At 37.5% G+C, this 27,979-nt stretch overlaps 1 protein-coding gene across 1 annotated transcript; it reads right to left on the bottom strand.

The window, feature by feature from the left end:
• Positions 1-3: 3 nt before the first annotated feature.
• On the bottom strand, positions 4-16,573 carry LOC114082383 (zinc finger protein 699-like). Its single transcript, XM_071603018.1, has 6 exons — positions 16,464-16,573; positions 13,975-14,027; positions 12,266-12,392; positions 5,019-5,129; positions 4,017-4,200; positions 4-3,108 (listed from the first exon to the last, which is right to left on the bottom strand). The coding sequence occupies exons 2-6, from the start codon at positions 14,020-14,022 to the stop codon at positions 1,077-1,079; spliced, it is 2,502 nt and encodes an 833-aa protein (XP_071459119.1). The 5' UTR covers positions 14,023-14,027; positions 16,464-16,573; the 3' UTR covers positions 4-1,076.
• Between the last annotated feature and the right edge of the window lie 11,406 nt (positions 16,574-27,979).

Below are 27,979 nucleotides of genomic sequence, written 5' to 3'. Positions count from 1 at the left end.
GGCGAAGTCAAAGACGAAGATGAAGAAGAAGAAGGTGCCCATTCTTTGCATTCAAACTTAAACAATAAAAAAAAACAACCACCATTTTCCTGCCTGCCAAAAAAAAAAAAATGCACTTGAGCCAGACTCAATGATATATGCCTGCACTCCCAAACTTAGGAGGCTAAGGCAGAAGTCCAGGAGTTACAGGCCTGGACAACATAGCCAGACCCTGTCTCACCCATACACACACAATCTCCCAAGAGTTCAAAAGACTTTGTAATAGAAATAACATTTACATCTTAGCTAAAGAAACTCACCTCATACTCAAAATTATGTCATAAAAGCTGAAAAGGGAAACATATAACCTTAAATCTTCCTATTAGAAAACATTGGAAATCAATGACCCTCTAGAAGTCCACTTTAATGAGGCACTGATGTTCTTTTCTAGCTCAAATTTAGAATTTTCTTACACAAATGTTGAGAGCCACAGCCAAGTCAAGAAGGTGTCTGGCACGCTGCCAGGAGGAGTGGTTTGAGAAGTAACGCCAGCGAGCTATTAAGATGATGAGGATTCCTTAATGACTGACTGCTGTATCTAGATGATGTTAATTGAGTTAAGCTGTGTCTGATTATTAAGATGGTGAGGATTCCTTAATGACTGATTGCTGTAACTGGATGATATTAATTGAGATAAGCTGTCTGTATTCACTTGGGTATATATACCTCTGCTGGTCTGAACACAGCGGCTCCCGCTGTTTCCACCTTCACAAGTTGCTTGTCGCCCCACCCCCCACCAGCTACTTTGCACAGCCCAGCCAGACTGCGGCACAAGTTATGTTCAAAATCAAAAGGCTTTACCTTATAGCTTACAAACACAGGGTTTCTCTCAGTTGTCCTCAACTATTCACTTTCTCATATTTATAGAGTCTCTACAGTATGACACTTCACAAAATGAGACTCCACAAACTGCATTAGTTCAGAAAAAGTCTTGCAGAGATTCCCTTACTCCTTACATTTATATGTTGTCCCTTGTGTGAATTTTCACGTCTTCGAAAGTAGGCTGTACAAATAAAGGCTTTGCCACATTCCTTATATTAATATGGTTTCCTGCCAGTATGGCTTCTCACATGTATCCCAAAGGATGAGGGAGAACTGAAAGCTCTTCCACACTCCAGACATTCAAAGGGTTTTTCTCCACTGTGCATTCTAGCATGTATAGTCAGGGATGAAGAATGTCTAAATGCCTTCCCACATTCCTTACATTCATAGGGTTTTTCCTCAGTGTGGATTCTCATATGGATACTAAGAGCTGAGAAACAAATAAAGGCTTTCCCACATTTTTTACATTCATAAGGTTTTTCTCCAGTGTGAGTTCTTCTATGTACTGTAAGATGGGAAGAACTACTGAAGGCTTTCCCACATTCCTTACATTCATATGGTTTCTCTCCAGTATGGCTTCTCACATGTATCCCAAAGGATGAGGGAGAACGGAAAGCTCTTCCACACTCCAGACATTCAAAAGGTTTTTCTCCAGTATGCATTCTTGCATGTATAGTAAGGGATGAAGAATGTCGAAATGCCTTCCCACATTCTTTACATACATAGGGTTTTTCCTCAGTGTGGGTTCTCATGTGGATACTAAGAGCTGAGAAACAAATAAATGCTTTCCCACATTTTTTACATTCATAAGGTTTCTCTCCAGTGTGAGTTCTTCTATGTACTGTAAGATAGGAAGAACTAATGAAGGCTTTCCCACATTCCTTACATTCATATGGTTTATCTCCAGTATGGTTTCTCACATGTCTCCCAAAGGATGAGGGAGAACTGAAAGCTCTTCCACACTCCAGACATTCAAAGGGTTTTTCTCCAGTGTGCATTCTTGCATGTATAGTAAGGTATGAAGAATGTCGAAATGCCTTCCCACATTCCTTACATTCATAGGGTTTTTCCTCAGTGTGAGTTCTCAAGTGGCTACTAAGACCTGACAAACGAATAAAGGCTTTCCCACATTTTTTACATTCATAAGGTTTCTCTCCAGTGTGAGTTCTTCTATGTACTGTAAGATAGGAAGAACTAATGAAGGCCTTCCCACATTCCTTACACTCATAAGGCTTTTCTCCACTGTGAGTTCTTAGGTGTTCAGTGAGGGATGAGGAATGACTAAAGGCCTTCCCACACTCCTTACATTCATATTGCACCTTACTATTGTGATCTCTCACATGTGCTTTAAAGGATGAGGGACAACTGAAGGCCTTCCCACATTCCTTACATTCATAGGGTTTCTCTCTACTTTGATTGCTCACATGTGTGTTCAGGGAAGTGGGAAGATAGAAGGCTTTTCCACATTCCAGACATTCATAAGGTTTCTCTCCAGTGTGTTTTCTCATGTGGATACTTAAGGAGGAGGGGCAGTTGTAGGCTTTCCCACATTCCTTACATTTATAGGGTTCCTCTCCGGTGTGTGTCCTCATATGTACAGTGAGTTTTGAGGATTCACTGAAGGCCTTCCCACACTCTTTACATTCATAAGGCTTCTCTCCTGTGTGAATTCTTATATGTCTTATAAGATGAGAGGAAGAGCTAAAGGCCTTCCCACATTCCTTACATTTATATGGCTTATCTCCACTATGAATTCTTTTGTGTTTCGAGAGTGATGAGGAACAACTAAAGGCCTTCCCACATTCCTTACATTCATAGGGCTTATCTCCACTGTGAATTCTTTTGTGTTCTGTGAGGTGGGAAGAACTACTGAAGGTTTTCCCACATTCCTTACATTCATACTTTGCCTTTTCACTATGAATTTTCATATGTGCTCTGAACAGGGAGGAACAACTGAAGGCCTTTATACATTCCTTACATTCATATGGTTTTTCTTCAGTAGGAGTTTTCATATGCTTCTTAAAACCACCAAGAAAATGGAAGGCTTTCCCACATTCCTTACACTGATAGGGTTTGTTTCCAGCATGAGATCTGGTGTGATTCTTAAGTGATGAATGAAACAGGAAGGACTTTCCACACTCACAGCATTCAAAGGATTTGACTTCAGTAGTTCTCTGGAGCATAAGATTTGAAATTTGTCCACATTGATTTTCTTCATTGTATTCACAGATGTTCTCTACCACATGACTTTTAAAAATAAAAGACAGATTATTAGTAAAAAAATTTACCATTTTCAGTAAATATGTATGCTTTGTGCCCCATCAACTTATAAGCTAAAAGTTCTCAAGAACGCTCTTCCACAGCCAACATTATCACTGAGCTTTTGACTTGTATGATTTTTCTGATAAATCTGTCAAACCAATCTATGTGTCAAACCTTCAATATCTCAGTATCATTTGTAGGAAAAACTATCTAGACAAAATTCTTCGTGAAAGCACAATATTTTTTTATTTTGAATTTGAATCCTTTTATTTCTTTTTTTAAATTTATTTTTTATTTGCATGTATTCATTAGTTATACATGATAGCAGAATGCATTTTGATACATCATACATAAATGGAGTATAATTTCTCATTCTTCTGGTTATACAGGATGTAGAGTTACACTGGTCATGTAATCATATATGCACATGGGATAATAATGTCCAATTCATTCTACTATTATTCCCACACACCCTCCCTTCCCCTCACTCCCCTCTGTCTAATCCAAAGTACCTCTATTCTTCTCAATCCCACCCAATTGTAAATTAGTATCCACCTATCAGAGAAAACACTTCGCCTTTTGTTCTTTGCACCAGCTTCATCCATTTACTGGCAAATGCCATGATTTCATTCTTATGAAAGCATAATATTTGACCTAGGTTTATGTTGAAAATATGTTTCTTTTTAAAAAATATTTTTTAGTTATAGATGCATGCAATATCTTTATTTCGTTTATTCATTTTTATGTGATGCTGAGGATCAAACCCAGTCCTCACATGTGGGAGGCAAGCACTCTGCCTGCCACTGAGCCACAACCCCAGCCCCAAAATATGTTTCTTAAATCTCAAAACTGTTTCCTGATGCACTACATACTCTTATATGAAGGGCACTCACCTTAAACCTTTCTCATGGCTTTTGATCCAATCATCCACACCATGGAAGTCCTGGTTTTCATGTAAAATAGAGGAGCAGGAACCATTTCTTTTGAATCTCACTATTTTCTGTTCATTGGATATTTTTTCTCCATTGTTATCTTGAAGAACAACTAATTCCTTAGTATTAAGTAGAGACTCAAAGCCTGGAAGAAGAAAAAAAGAAGAAAGAAATAAAGTTACCTATGAGCGAAGGACTTTGAGCAGTGCAGCTGTTTCAGGACTTCATTATTAATAGTCACAAGGGACAAAAGTAAAACAGTTCACTAAAAAATATTTCCATGAAACCATAGTATGGTAACATTACCATAGTATGGTAACACATGGTTGTAATCCCAGCTACTTGGGAGGCTGAGATAGGAGGTTCACAGGTTAAAGCACAGCCTCAACAACTTAGACCCAGTCTCAAAATTAAAAAGGGTATGGGATATAGCTCAGTGGTAAAGCACTCCTGGGTTCCCCAGTGCTGAAAAATAAAAAAATAGTTCTATGAAGAATGACAGTGATGGTAACATGACCAGTAGAAATTATTGGGACCAGAGACATGAAAAATTGGGCTTCATATGAATCAAAATGCATTCTGCTATCATGTATAACAAAGTAGAACAAATAAATACATAAATAATTTTTTTAAAAAAGAGTTTACGTTAAAATTTTTCTGTTAACTTGATATTTCATATTAGTATAGAAAATATACTAAAAACTTTCATTAATAATTTTTTAAAAATTATTAGGAGAGGAAAACAGAAAGGATAAAATACACATACCAAAAACAAACTTTAAAAAAGCAAATATGGAGATCTTTGCCAAGAACAAGGAAAGATTGAGAGGACAGATAAACAGTCAAAATAGTCCTCTGAGGCTCATCTGTGGATAATGAGCCTCCTCAGACAAAACAAACTTTTGCTTCATTTCTATTTTATTTTTTTCTCCTCCCAGGCCAGTTTCTCCCAGGGATTCTTGCCTTCCTGGTGCTGCTCCGTACAGATGCCCTGGATAAGTTCTGTCTTCACTGTCTGCAGTTCCTCCTCTTGTTCCCACTGGGAGATCAGATTGGGTGTGAGCAGTGGGTACCCTGCACACGAGGAAAGGAATATCATGAGGGAAAGCAATGAAGAATCACAAATATCTTTCCATGAGATTGGGTCAAACTTTGGTCTTCTGATAATCTAAAAACAGAGAAGGATGAGTTTAACTGAAACAAAATGTCAAATCCATTGAAGAAAATAAAAAATGACAAAGGAAGGAGGGAGAGGAAAGAGAAAGAAAAGAAAAATAGAGAAGATAAAAGAAAAAGCTGAGATATGGGGGGAAAGGCAGCCTCTAATGTGAAGAACTGATCTGAATCAGACATAGTGACACAAGCCTATAATCCCAGGGTGGGATTGGGAGGCTGGAGGATCATGAAGTCAAGGCCAACCTCAGCAATTTAGCAAGATCCAGTTTCACAGCAAAGAAAAACAAAATTTTAAAGGATTGGGGATGTAGCTCTTGGTAAAGTGCCCCTAGGTGTTCAATTCCCAGCACAGAAACACAAAGAAAAAAACATTGATCTGGGCTGGGATTGTAGTTCAGTGGTAGAGCACTTGCCTAGCATGTACAAGGTGCTGAGATTGATCCTCAGCACCACATAAAAATAAATAAAATAAGGGTGTAAAAAATTATAAAAAAAACAAATGAAAGATTGACCTAAACTCACTGTGGAACCTCAATATTCTTATAAGCTGATCTGACACAGCCAGAATACTTTCTATTTATTTTTAATATTCTTTTAGTTGTTGTTGGACACAATACCTTTATTTTATCAGATTGAACATGGTTTCAACAAAAGTCATGCCCAAATATATCAATGAAACAGAGTAGAGAGCACAGATACAGATCTACATAAGTTGGCCCTCTATATCTGTGAATTCAAGCAACCATGGATGGAAAATGCAATAGGAAAAAATTACATCTATATTAAACATGTATTTTTTGTGCTTATGTCCAAATCATTACAGTACAAAAGTAATTATGAATAAGATAGGAACACATTACATAATAAACAAAAATTAAAAGAATTCACAATTAGAAAGTCTATATTACAGCGCATTCTCAACAAAATATTCCATGAGGATGAAGAAGGGGAAAAAAAAAATGAAAACCAGCAAAGGGAGGATCTACACTAAAACAACACTCAACCAAATGAGAATCTAAGACAAATCAAAAACCAGAAAAAAATCAAAATGATAGGGAATACAAAATCAGATCACAATAATAACCTCGAATGTTAATGGCCTAAACTCATCTATCCAAAGACATAGACTGGCAGATTTTATTAAAAAGCAAGACCCAACAATATGCTGTCTTCAAGAGACTCACCTCATGAGCAAAGACATCCACAGGCTGAAGGTAAAAGGATGGGGAAAATCTTATCACTCAAATGGATTGTATAAACAAGCAGAGGTTTCCATTCTCATCTCAGATAATTAGACTTCAAACCAAAGTTAATCAGAAGAGATTATATATACTTCCCTTAAAAGAACATTTCATACCTCTTAAGGAAAGTATATATAAGAAGGATATAACAATTACAAATATGTATGCCCCAAACAATGGAACATCTATGTACATCAAACAAATGCTTCTCAATTTAAAGAGTCAAATAGACCACAATACAGTAATATGGGTGACCTTAACATACCTCTTTCACTATGGGACAGATCTTCCAAAACAAAAACTAAATAAGGAAACTATAGAACTAAATAATACAATCAATAATTTAGACTTAACAGACATATGTAGAATATTTCATCCATCAACGAGCTAATATACTTTCTTCTCAGCAGCATATGACTCATTCTCTAAAACAGACTATAGCTTATGCCACAAAGCAAATCTTAGTAAATACAAAAAAAAGAGATAATATCTTGCATTCTATGAGACCACATGGAATGAAATTAGAAATCAACAATAAAATAAAAGGAGAAGTAACAAATGGAGACTAAATAATACACAATTGAATGATGATGTATAGTAGAAGAAATCAAGAATGAAATAAAAAAATTCTTAGAGGTAAATGAGAACACTGATAATCATATCAAAATCTCTGTAACACTATGAAGTCAGTACTCAGAAAAGTTTATTGCATCGAGCGCATTCATTAAAAGAATGAAAAGTCAACAAATAAATCACCTAACACTACATCTCAAAGCCCTAGGAAAAGAAAAACAAATCAACACCAAAAGCAGTAGAAGACAGGAAATAATTAAAATCAGAGCTGAAATTAATGAAATTGAAACAATTGGAAAAACTGACAAAACATAAAGTTGGTTCTTTGAAAAAATAAATAAAATAGATAAACCCCTGGCCATGCTAACAAAGAGAAAACTCCAAATTACTAAAATACAAGATGAAGAAGCAAATATCACAATGGACACATCTGAAATACAGAAGACAATTACAAACTATTTTGAAAATTTATACTCTAATAAAATAGAAGATATTAAAGATATCAACAAACTTCTAACGATATGTGACTACCCAAACTGAATGATGAGGTCATACATGCTTTAAATAGATCAATTTTCAAGTAATAAAATAGAAAACACCATCAAAAGCCTACTAACCAAGAAGAGCCCAGACCAGATGGACACTCAGCTGAGTTCTACAAGACTTTCAAAGAGAATAAATACTAATAATCTTCAAAGTATTCCATGAAATAGATAAGGAGGGAACCCTTCCAAACTCATTCTATGAGGCCAATATCACCCTGACACCAAAACCAGACAAAGACACATCAAGGAAAGAAAACTTCAGACCAATATCCCTGATGAACATAGATGCAAAAGTTCTCAATAATATTCTGGCAAATCACATACAACAACATATTCAAAAGATTGTGCACCACGATCAAGTGGGATTCATCCGAGAGATGCAAGGTTTGTTCCATATACAGAAATCCATAAATGTAATTCATTATATTAATATACTTAAAAACAAGAATCATATGATCATCTCAATAGATGCAGAAAAAGCATTTGACAAAATATAGCACACTTTCATGCTCAAAACACTAGAAAAACTAGAGATAGTAGGAACATATGTCAACATTGTAAAAGCTATATATGCTAAACCCAAGGCCAACATCATTCTAAATGGAGAAAAATTGAAAGCATTCCCACTAAAAACTGGAGCAAGACAAGGATGTCCTCTTTCACCACTTCTATTCAACATCATCCTTGAAACTCTAGCCAGAGCAATTAGATAAAAGAAAGAAATTAAAGAAATACAAATAGATAAAGAAGAACTATCACTATTTGTTGATGACATGATTCTATATCTAGAAGATCAAAGAAATTTACTAGAAAAATTCTAGAATAAGTGAATTCAGCAAAGCAGCAGGATATAAAATCAACACCCATAAGTCACACACATTCCTATACATCATCAAGAATCCACTGAAAGAGAAATTAGGAAAACTAACCTATTCACAATAGCCCCCCCCCCCCCCAAAAAAAAAAAAAAAAACTGGGAATCAATCTAACAAAAGACCTCTACCATGAAAGCCATAGAACACTAAAGAAAGAAATTGAAGAAAATTTCAGCAGATGAAAAGATCTCCCATGCTCCTAGACAGGCAGATTAATATTGTCAAAATGGCCTTACCACCAAAAGCATTATTCAGATTCAATGCAATTCCTATTAAAATCCCAGTGATATTCTTCATAGAAATAGAAAAAGCAATCATAAAATTTATTTGGAAAAATAAGAGACCCAGAATAGCTAAAGCAATCATTAGCAAGAAAAGTGAAGCAGATGGCTTCACAATATCAGATCTTAAACTATACTACACAGCTATAGTAACAAAAAACAGCAGGGTATTGGCAACAAAATAGACTTGTATCAACCAATGATACAGAATAGAGGACACAGAGACAAACCCACATAAATACAGTTATCTCCTACTAGACAAGAATGCCAAAAACAATCACTGGGGAAAAGATAGCCTATTCAACAAATGATACGGCAAACACTGGAAATCCATATGTAGCAAAATGAAATTAAACCTCTATCTTTCACCCTGTGCAAAAAAAACAACTCAAAGTAGATAAAAAAAACTTAGGCACTAGAACAGAGACCCTATGCCTAATAGAAGAAAAAAATAGGCCCAAATATTCACCACATTGGATTAGGATCTAACTTCCTTAACAAGACTCCTAAAATGCAAGAAGCAAAGTCAAAATAATCAATAAATGGGATGGATTAAAATTTAAAAGCTTCTTCTATCAAAGGAAACAATTAATAACGTGAAGAGAGAGCCTACAGATTGGGAGAAATCTTTATCACATGCAACTCCAATAAAGCATTAATCTCTACAATATATAAAGAACTCAAAAAACTTGACAGCAAAAAAACAAATAACCCAATCAACAAATGGGCTAAGGAACTGAATAGACACTTCACAGAAGAAGAAATACAATCAATCAAAAATTTGCATTTCTTCTTTTTTTTTTAACAAATAATCTATTTTTTAATACATTTATTTTTTTAATTTATTTTTACGTGGTGCTGAGGATCCAAACCAGGGCCTCGCACGTGCTAGGTGAGCTCTCTACTGTGCTAGGCGAGCTCTCTACCGCTGAACCACAATCCCAGCCCACATTTCTTCTTTTGAAAAATCTGTTTAGTCCCTTTTGCCCATTTCTTGACTGGGTTATTTGGTTTTTGTTTGCTTTGGGATTTTTGTTTGTTTGTTTGTTTGTTTTGTTCTGCTGTTGAATTTTTTTGTTCCTTGTATATTCTGGATGTTAATCCCCTGTCAGAGGAGTAGGTGGAAAAGATTTTCTCTCATCCTGAAGGCTGTCTCTTCGCACTTTATCATTTCTTTGGCTGCGTTATACAAAGAAATCTTAAAGATCAATAATAAGAGAACAAAAAAATACCATAAAAATATAGCCAAAGACCTAAACAAACACTTAAACATATACAGACAAATGGCAAGTAAAAAAGTAAAAGTACGCTCCACATCCTAAAATCACCCAGGAAAAACAAAACAGTGACACACCTCTACACGCCTTTTTGAACAGCCAAAATCCAGAAAATTGACAATGCCGAATATTGGCAAAAATGTAGAGAAACTGGAACTCTCATTCATTCCAAATTGGAATGCAAAATGGTACAGCTACTTATGAAGACAATCTGGTGGTTTCTTCTAAATTAAAAATACGCTTACCACGGGGCTGGGGCTAGCGCTCGCCAAGCACATGTGAGGAGCTGGGTTCAATACTCAGCACCACATAAAAATAAATAAATAAAGATATTGTGTCCATCTTAAAAATAAATACTAAAAAAAAAAACCCTCTTCCTACCATATGATCCAGCAATTAAATTGTGTCCCTTGGCATTCATCCAAGAAGTCAAAACTGCACACAAAAGGCTACCCATGTTTATGAGAGCATAATTCATACTTGTCAAAACCTGAAAGCATCCAAGATGCCCTTTAGTAAATGGGATGATAAATAAACTATGGCACATCTATACTACATAATGTTATTCAACAGTAAAAGAAAAATCATAAAAAGACATGAACGAAACTTAAATGCACATTACCGAGTGAAATAGGCCAATCTGAACAAGCTACATACTATATAAATTCCAACTTTATGACATTCCACAAAAGATAAAAAATATACAGATGATACAAAGACCAGTGGCTGCCAAAGGGTTAAGAGAGAGTAAGGGATTAAAAAGTGAGAGCACAGAAAATTTTTAGGGGAATAAAACTACTCTATATATTACTATGATGCTACATGTCATTGCACATTTGCGCAAAGCCATGCAATGTACAACACCACAAATGAACCTTAATATAGGCTATGGACTCTAGTTAATGATGAAGATGTGTCAATGTACATTCATTATTTGTAAATTAAACATGGACCATTCTGATGGAAGATGTTCATAGTGAAACACGCTGTCTGTGTTGTGAGGACAGTAGTTGTTAGAAATCTCTCTACCTTCCACTTAATTTTGCTTTCAAACTGAAACTGCTCTAAAAATTAAAGCTTGTTACTCTGGGGCATGGTGGTGCACACCTATAACTCCAGCTATTCAGGAGGCTGAGGCAGGAAGATCCCAAATTTGAAGCCAACTTGGGCAACTTAGCAAGACCTTTTCACAAAATAAAAAAGAGCTGGGGATTTCGCTCAGTGGTAGAGAGCCCCTAGGTTAAATTCTCAGTACCACATAAACACACATATATATACATACATATGTGCAGACGTACAAATGTACATACACACATACATTTTTTTAAAGCCTATTTTGAAAATGTTCACCCATATTCAGAATGTTGCCTTATATGGAAACAAGGTCTTTGTCAATATAGTAAAGTTAAGATGAGGTTATTCTGGATTAAGATGGACCCTGAATCCAATGACTGATGTCCCTATATGGACAGAGATTAGAAATAGGTACACAGGGAAGGTAATTGTGGAGACAGAGACTGGAGTGATACATCTATAAACAAAAAGGACTGCCAGCAACCACCAGAAGCTAGAAAGAGACAGGGAGGGACTTTTTCCTTAGAGCCTTTAGAAAGAATATAGCTGTGCTGGCACCTGGTTTCAAACTCCAAGATGCCAGAAACATGAAAGAATAAAAATTTCTATACTTTTTACCCACCAGTTTATGGTACTTGTTCATAGAGAGCCTAAGTAACCAATATAATCTACCCCATAGACTCATCTCTAAATCATCCAAAAAGCACAAATTCTCTAATAGGTACTTTCTAACGCCCTCTTATTAAGACGCCCCTTGACTCCCCATGGGTATGTTCTCCCATGACTGCAAAATAAACCCCGCTTATTTAACTTACAGGTGTACTCCTGGTGGTCTCTGGGTAAAGGGCATTCACAGCAGTAGAATCTTCAAAGGTCTCAAATCACAAACTCTCCCTGTGCCCCAGAGAAGCCCCTCAATGCCCACACATTCAATACTTAATAAGTCTCAAGGCTTTCAACCACAAAAAGAAAAAGAAAAAAACAAGTTTAATATGCCCGTGTTCATTTTCATGAAAAAGCCTCCAGATCGTAAGCACCCTGTGGTCAGTGACCACTTTTGTCTTATTTACTAAGTACTCCCACTCCTCAGCACAAATCCTGGACAAGGTCAACTAGTAGATAAAATTGTTTTCTAAACCACTACATGAACCAACATTGCCAAACTTACCTAGTGAGACCAGGTTCTGGAAGGTTTCCAGCATCACATCTCTGTAGAGGCTCCTCTGAGCAAGATCCAGCAAAGCCCACTCCTGCTGGGTAAAGTCCACAGCCACATCCTCAAAGGTCACCGAGTCCTAAAAGATGCCACAAATTCTCTTCAGAAAGGTACAATTCCTCCAGTGTGTGCGAGGTGATGGGTGAGGCTGACAGCACTGGGGACCTGAGAATCAATTCAGGGGAGGTTCAGAAGTTTCTGTGGTCTCCCCAAGTCTATGTCAGGACTCTGTCAGCAGATCTCTTTCCCTTTCTACTCACACATACTTAGAGACTGAACAAATCCTGTCTAAAAGCCAAAATACTTCTAAAATACTGCATAAGTCTCTTTGCAGTTGATGGTAATGAAATAAGAAAAAAAAAATCAAAAGTTATTTTCCTTCGAACCTGCACAGAACACTGGATATTAGGTATGTGGGTAATTTTCCACAAACATCAAGCAGTTCTCCAACAGACACTAGCTAGGTTTCCTGTTATTCAATAACATTCTTACACTATCTACATGGACAGCTTCATCCCACAGGTTGAGGGCTCAGTCCCACAAAACTTCCCTATACTTCAAGCAACATAACAACTAATACATTGTCATTTATACTTCTGACCAAATGGCTACATCTCAGGGTCCCCACTGTACCCTCCTTGAGTTGGCTAATATGCTGGGATGGCTTACAGAATCTAAGCAAACACTTCCTTGTGCTTATGGTTTCTTATAAATACAGAGAACTATCCAGATAAAGAAATATATATGGCATAGCAGGGTAGGAAAAGCTGCAGAACTTCCATGCCTATTGGGGTGCCTCGTACCAGGAACCTCTACATATTCAGCTATACAGAAGCTCCCTAAATTCATTCTTTTTGGGTTCTCACAGAGGCTTTACTAGAAAGCATGGCTGATTTAAATTAGCAATTTAAATAATCAATTTAACCTTCAGTACCTCTCAACTTCAAGGTTAGTGGATAGGGCTGAAGAGTCAAGCATACCTTAGTTCTTCTGGACCAGCAGTCATCCTGAGGCTATCTGTCCTGGTCACCAGTCATCATACAAAGCTACTCTTATCACTCCAGACATTTGAAGGGTTTTAGGAACTCTATGCCAGGATATGGGACCAAGACCACATATTGGACAATATCATATTATTCTTTATTCAGAAATTCTTCCTTATTCAAGAATAACTTCACCTGCTACTTTATTCCTATTAAGGCATTGAGCACAACATCAAACTCAGGTTTAAATCTTGATGAGGTTTTAATGAATGAAAACACAAAGAGTGAATGGGAACTTTTCCTTTTTCCCCCCTCACAATCCTGAGAGGCCCAAGAGCCTGCACATCTTTCAACTCAGGCCCACAGCTGGCTCGGTTTTATAGTATTGTGGCCAGGGCTCACCAAACTATAGCACATGCACTTACTCTAGCCTATCACCTACTTAAAGTAAAGTTTTATTGCAATACAATAAAACATTTATTTATGTTCCTCTAGGAATATTTTTTGTATTAAAATGACAATTTCCTGTAACAGAAATTCTATGACCTTCAAAACCTAAAATACTTACCATGTGATCCAAAAAAAAAAGAAGCAGATTGCTGACCTGTGCTCTAAAATAGCAGCAGGATATCAAATGAAATAGAAATATTCTTTTAGAGCATTATACCTTTTACTTACCTGCATCATACTCTTCTGTAATCCAACACTTATTCTTTCTTCCTCCATGTCACCTTCATAAAGAAAAGTAAGACACTGAGAAGTTATAGGTAAGACAGAAGCTGACATGGGAATCCAACCCTCCAGAGAATTCCCATACTCATCAGCCTGGATATTGTAGCACATCAATTACCAGTGACAACTCAAAACACATACCATGACTCCCAAGTAAATACAAACTGAACTTGTATGAAACTGAAACAATCCTTTCTCCCCTAGAGAAACACTCTTACCCTTGTCAATGATACAAAAGAGGTTAATAGTAACATTTTATTAGTAAATTAACTCAAGTCTTAAGAACATCTGGCTGTTCATTTCCCCATAACAAAAAGCATAAAATGTATCAAGTGGTGCCTTCAACCCTAAGAATATATATTCCCTGACTCATATCTAAGAAACCACTAATTTATTTAAACACTAGGCTTCTTGGGGCTCCTTGACCAACATTTTTACTTGTTTACCATTTTACAGGATAATAGGCATTACTACAAACCCCTGAACACTGCTGTCATCCCAACCCCACCCAATGGGCACCACAAAACCTAATTTCTGAGAAAGAGAATCAACCTATTTGTTATGGTTTGAATCTGGGATGTCTTTCAAAGCCTCCTGTGTTGAAGGCTTGGTCTCCAGTGCTGCAGTGTTCAGAGTTTGGGCTTGGGGGAAGTGATTGGATTATAAGGGGTCTGACTTCATCAGTGGATTAATCCATTTTATGGATTAAGAGTTTGAATGGACTACTGGGAGGTAACAGGAACTACAAGAGGTAGAATCTAGAAGAGATGAGAAAGAGGAAAAGGAAGAAGTAGTGGAGGTGGTGGAAGTGGTGGTGGTGGTGGTGGGTGGTGAAGGTAGTGGTAGAAGAGGGGGAGGAGGAAGAAGAAAATTTCATTGTGTCCAGTCATTAAAAGAATCATAATTAAAACATGCACAAGGAAACAGAAGTTGCAAATTGTTTTACAGAAATTTTCACAAAATAAGTGGGAAACTCATAATTCCAGTGTACAGAGGGAAGGTAATTTCCTACTTTCAACACCAGAAGGGTACAACTAAAAAATATGCCAGATCACAAACAAAGTACAAATAATACAAAAGTATTGGTAAGAGTTGAGAAATGAACAATAAGTATAAATCACAATTTAAGTTCATTTCATCCTAGGAATGACGGATGCTTAAAAACTGAATCACAAAAAAAAAAAAAAAAAAAAAAAGAATAAAACTGAATCACTGGGACTCAGTGGTACGGTGCCTTACTAGTGTTGAGTCCTTGGATTCAATCCTAGCACCACAAGAATAAAATAAACAAAAATTGAATCACTGATTAATGAAATTCACAGTATTCATAGAAAGGTTATTTGACATATTTCCTTAGACACAAAGCAATGACTAATCTATTTCAGTGTACATTGCTAATAATAACTTAGGCCATTAGAAAGGATTAGATTTTATACGTTAAAAAATGCAAACATTCTATTTAATAGTGAAATACTGATTAATTTTCTCTGAAATCAGGAACAAGGAAAGAATGAAAATTATATGCTAATCTCCATTCAGCTGGGAGTCCTGGCAAGTGCAGTAATTAGAAACAAAAAAAAAAATGGAAAACACAAAGATTTAGGAGGAAAAAAATTCAAACTGGCACATTTTCTGTGCAAAATTGAAAGAATCTATAAATAAGTGACCAAGCTTTTTTTTTTTTTTTTTTTTTTTTTTCCCTCCCTGCATTTTGCAGTACTAGGGATTGAACCCAGGGGCACTCTACCACTGAAGTACACCCCTGGTCATTCTAATTTTTTGTGTAGAGATAGGGCCTGCCTAAATTGCTCAGACTGCCCTTGAACTTGGGATCAAGTTCTACCTCAGCCCCAAGTAGCTGGGATTACAGGCGTACACCACCGCGCCAGGCTAAAATGTATCACTTTATTAAGGATGAAATGCACTTGCCTAGGAGGCGGGTTAAAAGTATTTTAAAATCAGCTCCCTCTTGTGTACCTGAATGCAATGTGTCAAACATGCCCCAGGCCCCTGGGGAACTCTCAGACCCGCGCTAGACAGTGAGCGAGGCCCAGGGGCAGCGGGCCGAGCTCACCCCACGCTGGGTGTGTGCAGACCAGCAGACTCGCACGAGGCTCCGGACCGGGACCCGGACGCAGGCTAGGCCTCTGCTCTCCGCAGGGAGAGGTCGCGGGGCTCTCCAGCTCCGGCCGGCAGGAGACGCGCCCGACGCTGGCGAAGCCCGGAATCCCCGATGCGGTCACCGGGACGAGCTCGGCGCCGGCGGAGCCGACCGGACTCTGGGCCGCGCGGCTGAAGGGGGCCCTGGGACAGCGAACGAGAGGAAGCCAGCCTTCCGCTTCCCGCGGCCCATACCTGGATGGCGCGGGGCCGGGACGGATAGGATGCGGCGGCGGAAGAGAAGAAACCAGCCTTCCGCCTCCCGCGGACCATACCTGGATGGCGCGGGGCTGGGACGGATAGGATGCGGACTGAGGCAAGAATATATCTCTCACGCGGGCTGCAGCCTAAAGTGTCATGGCGGCCTCAAGCACACAGTGAGCTACCTCGCGCGTGCGCAGACGCGCTCTTCTGCCTCCCGCTACCCCCTCCCCATTCTGAGAAACGCTCTGCGTAAGGGGCGGGGCTTCGGGAGCTGGGCGGGCCCCGGCTCAATCCATCAGCGCGTAGAACGAGCTAATTTTCCCTGGGCTTGTAGGTAAAAAGAGAACCAGAACCGTGGACGAGGCTGGGGAGGGACCAGGCTAGGCCGGCCGAGTGGACTCAGGTGAGACCAGATCAAGGGTCCTGGCTTTTAATATTCCAGAGGTTGGGTCTAAGATGGGACCTGGTTGCCAAGCGAGACCCCTGGAAGTTCCTAGAGGCGGGGCTAAGGTTAGAGCCTGTCACACAGGTTCACGGAAGCCTGGGAGTATCATGCTCATCAAATGCGTTAATACCCTTGCTAGAGCCCTGTCCACAGGCCATCATACTTAAAACTCTGAGTCTACAAACCTGTGCGATAAACTCTTTTCCATTGATTCAGTCCTTTAGGTCTTTACTTTTCCCTTTCATTGTTTTATTGATGTTGCTCTGCTAGAGGAAAGCTATTGAAAAGTATTTAATTAGGTCCTTCTGTCTGGAAACCTTGCTGAACTTTAATATCTGTAAGTTCGTTATTTTGGACTTAAACATAAATAATATTTCCTGTGCATTTTTGTTATTATACTATTCATGAGTCGTTTATTTTTCTTCTTGTTTGTGCAGGGCCTCCTAACTATAAGTCAGATAAGAAAGAAGGTATTCTTGTCTTGGTTAATAATAATCACCAAGGTTCCCATGTTAGCTGTAGTTTGTGGCTTTTATCAAGTCCTGTTTTGAATCTGCTTTGTGAAGACATTTTATCAGTAGTTTTGATAAATATTATACAATGTATATGAAACTATTAAGTTCATAATAGTTTACTCCAACTTGATTTATGATGTCATGTCTGTAAGAAACAGACTCTCCTGTCCAAACCTAAAGAATAGATTAAGAAACAAAAGGTATAGCCAAAAGAAGCAAGGAATGTGTTTTTCCTGTCCCCCGAGGCCAGGTAGGGCGGAAGGCAGATTGCTTTTTAGCAAAGAAAGCATGTGGAGAATCAGTACAGTGAACTCATTTTATAGAATTATTCTCTGAACCTTGTGTTCCCACCATCTTCATCTATTTGTCCCCTTACAACTTACATCTAAATCTGTCTGTCTCTTTGATATAGGACAGATGTGGCTGGACACCAGAAGTCAGGTTTATTTTAGCTGCAGCAGTCCAGAGGAGGCTAATGCCTAAAAAGCTTTGGACCCTGAATCTGAAAATTCTTTTAGACTTATACTCAGTGGGGTGGTTACATGTCACTGGGTGGGTACATAACAGTTACTCTTTGTCCCACATTTTTAGGCTAGACAGAGGTTTCACAAATTTTGTCTGCAAACCTGGCATTTATAAGAAAGAGGAAGCTACAAACCACAGAAATTTTTGCTGATATCCTATTGACACCCTTGGTAAAATTCTTTCTGACAAGGAAAGAAGCTTAACTGTGGCAAGGGTGTTTTGGATGGGGGTAACTGGTCTGCTTCACCCTTACAAAACAGTAAAGAAAATTTTTTTTCAATGCTAGGGATCGGACCAATGTGTTGTACATGCTAGGCAAGTGTTCTACCACTAAGCTATACCCCTACCCCAGAACAAATTTTATTTAGGACAACTGCAGTAGGGGAGTAGAGACCTCAGTATATAACTGGACTCAATTCTGAATTCAGCACAGATAATTGGAAATTTATATGCCAAGGAACATGGTGGTGGTCTAGGTAGACCTGAGCAGTGGGAACAGGGTGTTTAAAAGGTTAATTCTATGTATAAGTGAAGAATATGGAAAACAACATCTCCCTAGAAAAGGGAAATGACAACCCCCAGGGCTGAGGGAGTACAATGGGTCCTGGGAGAGAAAAGGCAAACAAAGTGCCTTGTGCTCTCTCTGGTCTTTCCTCCTTTCCCAGTATCCTGGAGGGGAAGGCAAACAAATGGGCTCTGGGCTCTGGATTATTATCCCAGTAACAAAGAGTTTCAAGCTTTTACAACTGTTTTCCTGACTTAGATTTTTAACCTGCACAGCTAGTTTCCTGACTATCCAGTTTAGCTAGTCAAAGTGTGATGTTTGACCTGAGGAGGAGGAAACATTTCTAATGGACCTTCCTCCATCCAATGTCTACTTCAGAATTCACTAGTGTATGGTGCATCTCTGCTGGGTTATAACTAAAGAACACAGATTGAACACCCCTCTCCTGCTTGGAGCCCATTGAGTGCCTGCTCAGTCCCTAAGATTGCTATCAATTCAGTCTCAAATAGGAGCTTCCTGATGCAGAACCATGGAAGGAAGAAACATGATCATGGAGCAGTGGATCAAATAGATCAAGCTGAAGGGCTACAGACTGATAATTGACATTCATATGACCTTGGAGGTTCAATGCAAAAAGCTCATAATTAGACAAATTGATCCGTGTTATCTAAATCCCGAATGATTTCAGTATTTCAATATTGAGTATTGTGATGCCTCCAGCTCTACTCTGCTTTGGTTATTCTGCATCTGAGTTGCATTGGCTATTCTGAGTCTCTTGTTCTTCCACACAGATTGTAGAACTGTTATTTCCAGTTCTTCTCAGAACTATATTTTGATGAGTATTGCATTGACTCCTGTAGATTGGTAACGTGGCCATTTTAACATTATTGATTTTTCCTAACTCTGAACATGGGAGGGCTTTACATTTTCTGGTGTCTTCTCTCTTACTTTTTCCAGCCTTCCATACTTTTCTTTGAGGAGGTCTTTCATCTCTTTGGTTAAATTAATTCTGAAGATCTTTTGAGGCTAGTGTGAATGGAACTGTTTTCTTGGTTTCTTTCTCAACATATTCATTATTGACATGTAAGAAAGCACCTGGTTTTTATGTGCTGATGTTGTATACTACAGAATTGCTCAATATGTTTATAAGCTCAAGAAACCTTTCCTCAGCTGCTTTCTCAAGGCACTCCCCACCCCAACCCTGCCACCCCTGCCCTGTCTCACTAGAGGGAGCTTTCCAAAGTTCTCCACCAGGGAGATCTCCTCCAGCTGTGTGCATGTCCAAAAGCTTTGAGAAATAGAGATGAGCCAGAAAACACATGGTGGTCTGTCTCCCATGGTGTCCTGTCCAACACTGGGCTACCCTGACTCCCACTCTCCCACGCTGCCCACCAAGGGCTTACTAGGGCTAGGTCAATCCCACAGGGGAGACAGTTTAGGGCAAGTCTTTGTCAGACTCCATCTGCATGTGCACGATAGGGTTTGGACTGCTGTCCCTTGTATGGGCATTGCAGACTCTCTCTCTTTGCTATCCAGGCGTGTCCTACCACCTGGACGTCTAGCTCCTCTGTCCATGTTCCCTGGAGAAGCCTGAGCCAAGCATGACTCGGGAAGCTATTTAGCACTACCCCTGGTTCAGCCTACCACTTTCTTCTCTACTACAGCAAACACCATCTCCACCATCTTAGCCTAAAGAATCAGCCTGAGGGGGCTGGGAGAAAAAAATTGACACAGTGAGCAAGGAACAGCTTTTAGCCAGAAACCCCTGGTCTGAGAGCTCATCTTTCTTCATCTTTCCCATTGACAGCTTTCGGCTTGACCCTTCTCCCATGGGGGCAGAATTTTATGGGCATAATTCACTGATCTTTCCCTCCGTTTTACATTGCTAATAATGGGTGTTAATCTTGAATCTTTCAGCATCTCTTGAAATCATTGAATTAGAATGGCTTTCTCATAGTTTATTTTAGAAAGATAGTCAATATACTAAAGCAAACCAAAAAAAAAAAAAAAAAAGAAAAAGAAAAAGAAACCATTAGTGCAGTTTTTAGGATCTTCTAAGAATAGGATTATATCATCATCAAATAGACAATTAGACTTCTTCCACATGACTTATGTTTCTTTATTCTTCTTTCACAAATTCAAGAACAAGGAAAAAATGTACACTTCCATCACCTCTATTCAATACCATCCTTGAAACATTTGTTAGAGAAATTAGGCAAGAAAAATAAACTGTGGTAAATTTAAATCTCAAAACCAGTACAGTTTTTACCATTTTCAAGTACACAGCACAACAGCCTTAATTACATTGACATTGTTGTCAAACTATCATCATCATCCATCTCCAGAAATTTTTCACCATCTCAAAGTGATATTTTGTTCCCATTTTGAAAACTCCCCATACCTCCTTTACCAATCCTGGTTACAGACATTCTTATATGAAATGTGATGAGAAATTAAAGTCATTAGTGCTTTGAAGGAGATGAGATGAGATGAGATTGAAAGGACAATGAAAACCAACAGTGGGAGGTAATACAGTAAAGGGAAAAAATAATGAAAAATAATCAAAGAGGAAAAACAAACCATGTTAAGGAATATAAATAAACAAATATGGCTGGAAAAACAATCCATATCTCAATAATAACCCTAAATGTTAATGGCTTAAACTCACCAATCAAGAGACACAGGCTAGTAGACTGGATCAAAAAAAAGATCCAACAATATGCTGCCTACGGGAGATGCATTTGATAGGAAAAGACACACATAGACTGAAGGTGAAAGGTTGGGAAAAATCATATCACTCATATGGACCTCAGAAACAAGCAGGAGTGTCCATAATCATATCAAATAAAATAGATTTCAAGCAAAAGTTAATCAAAAGGGATAAAGAGGCACACTACATACTGCTCAAGGGAACCATACACCAACAAGACATAACAATCATAAATATATATACCCCAAACAATGGTGCAGCTATGTTCATCAAACAAACTCTTCTCAAGTTCAAGAGTCTAATAGACCACCATACAATAATTATGGGAGACTTCAACACACCTCTCTCACCAATGGACAGATCTCCCAAACAAAAGCTGAATAAAGAAACTATAGAACTCAATAATACAATTAATAACCTAGACTTAATTGACATATATAGAATATACCACCGAACATCAAGCAGTTACACTTTTTTTCTCAGCAGCACATGGATCCTTCTCAAAACTAGATCATATATTATGTCACAAGGCAACTCTTAGAAATTTTAAAGGAGTAGAGATAATACCACGCATCCTATCTGATCATAATGGAATGAGACTGGAAATCAACGATAAAAGAAGGAAGGAAAAATCATGCATCACTTGGAGAATGAACAATACGTTACTGAATGATCAATGGGTTATAGAAGACATCAAGGAGGAAATTAAAAAATTCTTAGAAATAAATGAAAACACAGACACAACATATCGGAATCTATGGGACACAATGAAAGCAGTTCTAAGAGGAAAATTCATTGTTTGGAGTTCATTCCTTAAAAAAAGAAAAAACCAACAAATAAATGATCTCACACTTCATCTCAAAACCCTAGAAAAAGAAGAGCAAAACAACAGCAAAAGTAGTAGAAGGCAAGAAATAATTAAAATCAGAGCTGAAATCAATGAAATTGAAACAAAAGAAACAATTGAAAAAATTGACAAAACTAAAAGTTGGTTCTTTGAAAAATTAAATAAGATTGACATACCCTTAGCCATGCTAACAAAGAGAAGAAGAGAGAGAACTCAAATTACTAGCATACGGGATGAAAAAGGCAATATCACAACAGACACTTCAAAAATACAGAAGATAATTAGAAATTATTTTGAATCCTTATACTCCAATAAAATAGAAGATAGTGCAGGCATCAAAAAATTTCTTAAGTCATATGATCTGCCCAGATTGAGTCAGGAGGATATACACAACCTAAACAGACCAATATCAATCGAGGAAATAGAAGAAGCCATCAAAAGACTACCAACTAAGAAAAGCCCATGACTGGATGGGTATAGAGCAGAGTTTTACAAAACCTTTAAAGAAGAACTAATACCAATACTTTTCAAGCTATTTCAGGAAATAGAAAAAGAGTGAGAACTTCCAAATTCATTCTACGAGGCCAACATCATCCTGATTCCTAAACCAGACAAAGACACTTCAAAGAAAGAAAACTACAGACCAATATCTCTAATGAACATAGATGCAAAAATCCTCAATAAAATTCTGGAAAATCGGATACAGAAACATATCAAAAAGATTGTGCATCATGATCAAGTGGGATTCATCCCTGGAATGCAAGGCTGGTTAAATATACGGAAATCAAAAAATGTTATTCACCACATCAATAGACTTAAAGATAAGAGCCATATGATCATCTCAATAGATGCAGAAAAGCATTTGACAAAGTACAGCATTGCTTTATGTTCAAAACTCTGGAAAAACTAGGGATAACAGGAACATACCTCAATATTGTAAAAGCTATCTATGCTAAGCCTCAGGCTAGCATCATTCTGAATGGAGAAAAATTGAAGGCATTCCCTCTAAAATCTGGAACAAGACAGGGATGCCCTCTCTCACCACTTCTGTTCAATATAGTTCTCGAAACACTGGCTAGAGCAATTAGACAGACGAATGAAATTAAAGGCATAAAAATAGGAAAAGAAGAACTTAAATTATCACTATTTGCAGATGACATAATTCTATACCTAGAAGATGCAAAAGGGTCTACAAAGAAACTACTAGAGCTAATAAATGAATTCAGCAAAGTGGCAGGATATAAAATCAACACGCATAAGTCAAAGGCATTCCTGTATATCAGCAACAAAACTTCTGAAATGGAAATGAGGAAAAACACCCCATTCACAATATCCTCAAAAAAATAAAATACTTGGGAATCAACCTAACAAAAGAGGTGAAAGATTTATACAATGAAAACTACAGAACCCTAAAGAGAGAAATAGAAGAAGATCTTAGAAGATGGAAAAATATACCCTGTTCATGGATAGGCAGAACTAACATCATTAAAATGGCGATATTACCAAAAGTTCTCTATAGGTTTAATGCAATGCCAATCAAAATCCCAATGGCATTTCTTGTAGAAATAGATAAAGCAATCATGAAATTCATATGGAAAAATAAAAGACCCAGAATAGCAAAAACAATTCTAAGCAGGAAGTGTGAATCAGGCAGTATAGTGATACCAGACTTCAAATTATACTACAGAGAAATAGTAACAACAACAGCATGGTACTGGTACCAAAACAGGCGGGTGGACCAATGGTACAGAATAGAGGACACAGAGACCAATCCACAAAATTACAACTATCTTATATTTGATAAAGGGGCTAAAAGCATGCAATGGAGGAAGGATAGCATCTTCAACAAATGGTGCTGGGAAAACTGGAAATCCATATGCAACAAAATGACACTGAATCCCTTTCTCTCACCATGCACAAAAGTTAACTCAAAATGGATCAAGGAGCTTGATATCAAATCAGAGACTCTGCGTCTGATAAAAGAAAAAGTTAGCTCCGATCTACATATTGTGGGGTCGGGCTCCAAATTCCTCAATAGGACACCCATAGTACAAGAGTTAATAAATAGAATCAACAAATGGGACTTACTCAAACTAAAAAGTTTTTTCTCAGCAAGAGAAACAATAAGAGAGGTAAATAGGGAGCCTACATCCTGGGAACAAATTTTTACTCATCACACTTCAGATAAAGCTCTAATATCAAGAGTATACAAAGAACTCAAAAAATTAAGCAACAAGAAAACAAATAACCCAAACAACAAATGGGCCAAGGACCTGAACAGAAACTTCTCAGAGGAGGACATACAATCAATCAACAAATACATGAAAAAATGCTCACCATCTCTAGCTGTCAGAGAAATGCAAATCAAAACCACCCTAAGATACCATCTCACTCCAGTAAGATTGGCAGCCATTATGAAGTCAAACAACAAGTGCTGGCGAGGATGTGGGGAAAAGGGTACACTTGTACATTGCTGGTGGGAGTGCAAATTGGTGCGACCAATTTGGAAAGCAGTATGGAGATTTCTTGGAAAGCTGGGAATGGAACCACCATTTGACCCAGCTATCCCCCTTCTCGGTCTATTACCTAAAGACCTAAAAAGAGCATACTACAGGGACACTGCTACATTAATGTTCATAGCAGCACAATTCACAATAGCTAGACTGTGGAACCAATCTAGATGCCCTTCAATAGATGAATGGATAAAAAAAATGTGGCATTTATACACAATGGAGTATTACTCTGCACTAAAGGATGAAAAAATCATGGAATTTGCAGGGAAATGGATGGCATTAGAGCAGATTATGCTAAGTGAAGCTAGCCAATCCCTAAAAAACAAATGCCAAATGTTTTCTTTGATATAAGGAGAGCAACTAAGAACAGAGTAGGGAGGAAGATCATGAGAAGAAGATTAACATTAAACAGGGACGAGAGGGAGGAGGGAAAGGGAGAGAGAAGGGTAATTGCATGGAAATGGAAGGAGACCCTCACCATTATACAAAATTACATACAAGAGGAAGTGAGGGGAAAGGGGAGAAAAAAAAAACAAGGGGGAGATGAATTACAGTAGATGGGGTAGAGAGAGAAGATGGGAGGGGAGGGGAGGGGAGGGGGGATAGTAGAGGATAGGAAAGGCAGCAGAATACAACATACACTAGTATGGCAATATGTAAAACAGTGGATGTGTAACCGATGTGATTCTGCAATCTGTAAAAATGGGAGTTCATAACCCACTTAAATCAAATGTGTGAAATATGATATGTCAAGAACTATGTAATGTATTGAACAAACAATAATAATTTTTAAAAAAAAAAAAGGTCAACTTACAACATTCAAAAGTTTTCCAAGTTATATTGCTAAACTTTCCAAAATTCCTCCTACAGATTCTAAAAAGCTTCAAAAACTTCTGAACCATACAGTCAGGTTAGTCTCAGTAATGACCAACTTCTTGTGCCAATTTCTGTTTTAGTTAGCTTTTTCCTGCTCTGACCAACAAACCTAACAAAATGATTTTAAGGAAAATGTATTTGTTATCCCAAGCCATAACAACTGCCTTAGAATATGTCTTGGCATTTACAAATTTTATAATAAATTAAAAAGACATAAATCATGATCAAGTTGGTTTCATTCCAGAAATACAAAGGTGGTTCACATATGCAAATCAATAAATGTAATACACCACATAAATATAATCAAGGATAAAAAGCAGTCATCTCAATATATATGGGGAAATCTATTGACAAAACTCAATATCCCTTTATGGTAAAATTTCTGAAGAAATTATATAGAAGTATTTTACCATATCATTATAAAACATACATGTGAAAAACCTATAGCCAACAGCATACTAAATGGGAAAAAAACTGAAAACATTTCCTCTAAAATTAGGAATGAGATAAGGATGTCCACTCTTACTACTTCCTATTTGATATGGTTAAGACATGAGGTGTCCCCCCCAAAAGATCATGTGTGAGAAAATACAAGAAAGTTTAGAGGCCAAATCATTGGGTTATGAGAGCCTTAACCTAACCACTAATATGGATTAAGTGGATAGTAACTGTAGTCAGGAAGGGTGTGGCTGAAGGAGGTAGGTCACTGGGGTGTACCTCTGGGGTACATATTTTGTCCCTGGTGAGCAGAATTCTCTCTGTTTCATGGGGCCATGCCCAGAACTGCCTTCTTCTTCCACACGCTTCCACCATGATGTTCTACCTCACCTCAAGCCCAAAGCAATGGAGTTGGCCATGTATGGACTAAGACCTCTGAACCCATGAGTGCCAGATAAATTTTTCCTCCTCTAAAAATGTTCTTGTGAGATATTGGTCACAGTAGTGAAAAGCTAACTGAAACACCATTCAATATAGCACTTGAATTTTAGCCGGAGCATTTAGGCAAGATAGAGAAATAAAATGGATACTAGTAGGAAAGGGAAAAATCAAACTATACCTCTTTTTAGATGATATGATCTTATATTTAGGATATCCTAAAGACTACACTAGAAGACTTTTAGAGATTATAAACAAATTCATCAAAATAACAGGATACAAAACAAACATTAAAAAATTTATAGTTTTTGTATACACCAATAACAAATCTGCTGAGAAAGAAATCAGCAAAATGATTCTATTTGCAATGACTTCAAAAAAATAAAATAAAATACCTAAGAATAAACCGAACCAAAGAAGTGAAAAGACCTGTACAGTGAAAATTACATAACACTGAAGAAAGAGATTAAAGAAGACACTAGATGATGGTAAGTCTTCCCATGTTCATGGATAGGCAGAATTAATATTGTTAAAATTGCCATATTAACCAAAAATGATCTACACATTCAATACAATCTCCATAAAAATACAAATGACATTTTCACAGAACTAGAAAAAACAATCCTAAAATTCATATGGAAATACAGAAAGATCCCAAATAGCTAGGGTAATCCTGAGCAAAAAGAACAATTCTAAAAGCATTACAATAAGCGATTTCAAAATACACATAGCAACAAAAACAGCATGGTACTGACATAAAAACAGACACATAAATCAATGGAATACAATAGTGGACCCAGAGACAGACCCCTAACAATATAGTCATCGGATCCTTGACAATGGCACAAAAAACATACCTTGAAGAAAAGACAGACTCTTCAACAAGATGCTGGGGAAACTGGATATTCATATGTAGAAGAATGAAACTTGAATCCCTATCTCTCACACTATATAAAAGTTAACTCAGAATTAATAAAAGACTTAACTATAGACCCAAAGTGTAAATGTTATAAAAAAAAGAAACACAGGGTAAATGTCAAGACATTGGCATAAGCAATGAGTTCCTGATAATTCAGAAAATAATAAGAAAAATCAACAAATGGGACTGTTTCAAATTAAAAAGTTTCCACATAGCAAAGGAACCAACAGAGTGAAGAAATAGCCTATAGAATGGGAGAAACATTTTATGGGCTACTCTTCCAAAAGGGATTAACATACATACTATATAAAGAACTCAAAAAACTTAATATCAAAAACAGAAACAACCCAATAAATAAATTGGCAAATGCAATGTACACATACTTCTCAATGGAAAAAGTATGTATAGCCAACAATTATGTGAAAAAAAAATGTTCAACACCTTAGCCATGAGGGAAATATAAATCACAACTACACTAATATTTCATCTCATCCCAGTCAGAATAGCTATCACCAAAAATACAAAAAAATAAAAATGCTGGCTAGAACATGAGGATAAAAGTAATCCCTATTCACAGTTTTGGGAATGTAAATTAGTTCAGCTACTTGGAAATCAGTGTGCAATTTCCTCAAAAAACTAAAAATAGAAATACCATGTAATCCATCTATAAGATTTGGGGCATATAACCAAAGAAATTAAAGTCAGCATACTATAAACACATCTGCATACCCATATATATCATGGCACAACTCATAATATCCAATTTATGGGATGAGCCTAAGGGCCTATCAACAGATGACTGGATTAAGAAAATGTGGCATATATACACAGTAAAGAATCATTCAGCCATAAAAAA

This window comes from Marmota flaviventris, chromosome 1 (assembly GCF_047511675.1).
Source record: "Marmota flaviventris isolate mMarFla1 chromosome 1, mMarFla1.hap1, whole genome shotgun sequence".
Taxonomy (NCBI): domain Eukaryota; kingdom Metazoa; phylum Chordata; class Mammalia; order Rodentia; family Sciuridae; genus Marmota; species Marmota flaviventris.
The sequence above is the reverse complement of the archived record's forward strand: the minus strand, read 5'-3'. Positions and strand labels throughout refer to the sequence as shown.

What these genes read in the sequence shown, in the direction of transcription:
- LOC114082383 (XM_071603018.1), bottom strand. Translation starts at nt 14,022, where the DNA reads ATGGAGGAAGAAAGAATAAGTGTTGGATTACAGAAGAGTATGATGCAG. An exon ending in TACAGAAGAGTATGATGCAG is followed by an intron (nt 12,393 to 13,974) that starts GTAAGTAAAAGG and finishes GGCATCTTTTAG; the next exon opens with GACTCGGTGACCTTTGAGGA. An exon ending in TACGGAGCAGCACCAGGAAG is followed by an intron (nt 4,201 to 5,018) that starts GCAAGAATCCCT and finishes TTCTTCTTCCAG; the next exon opens with GCTTTGAGTCTCTACTTAAT.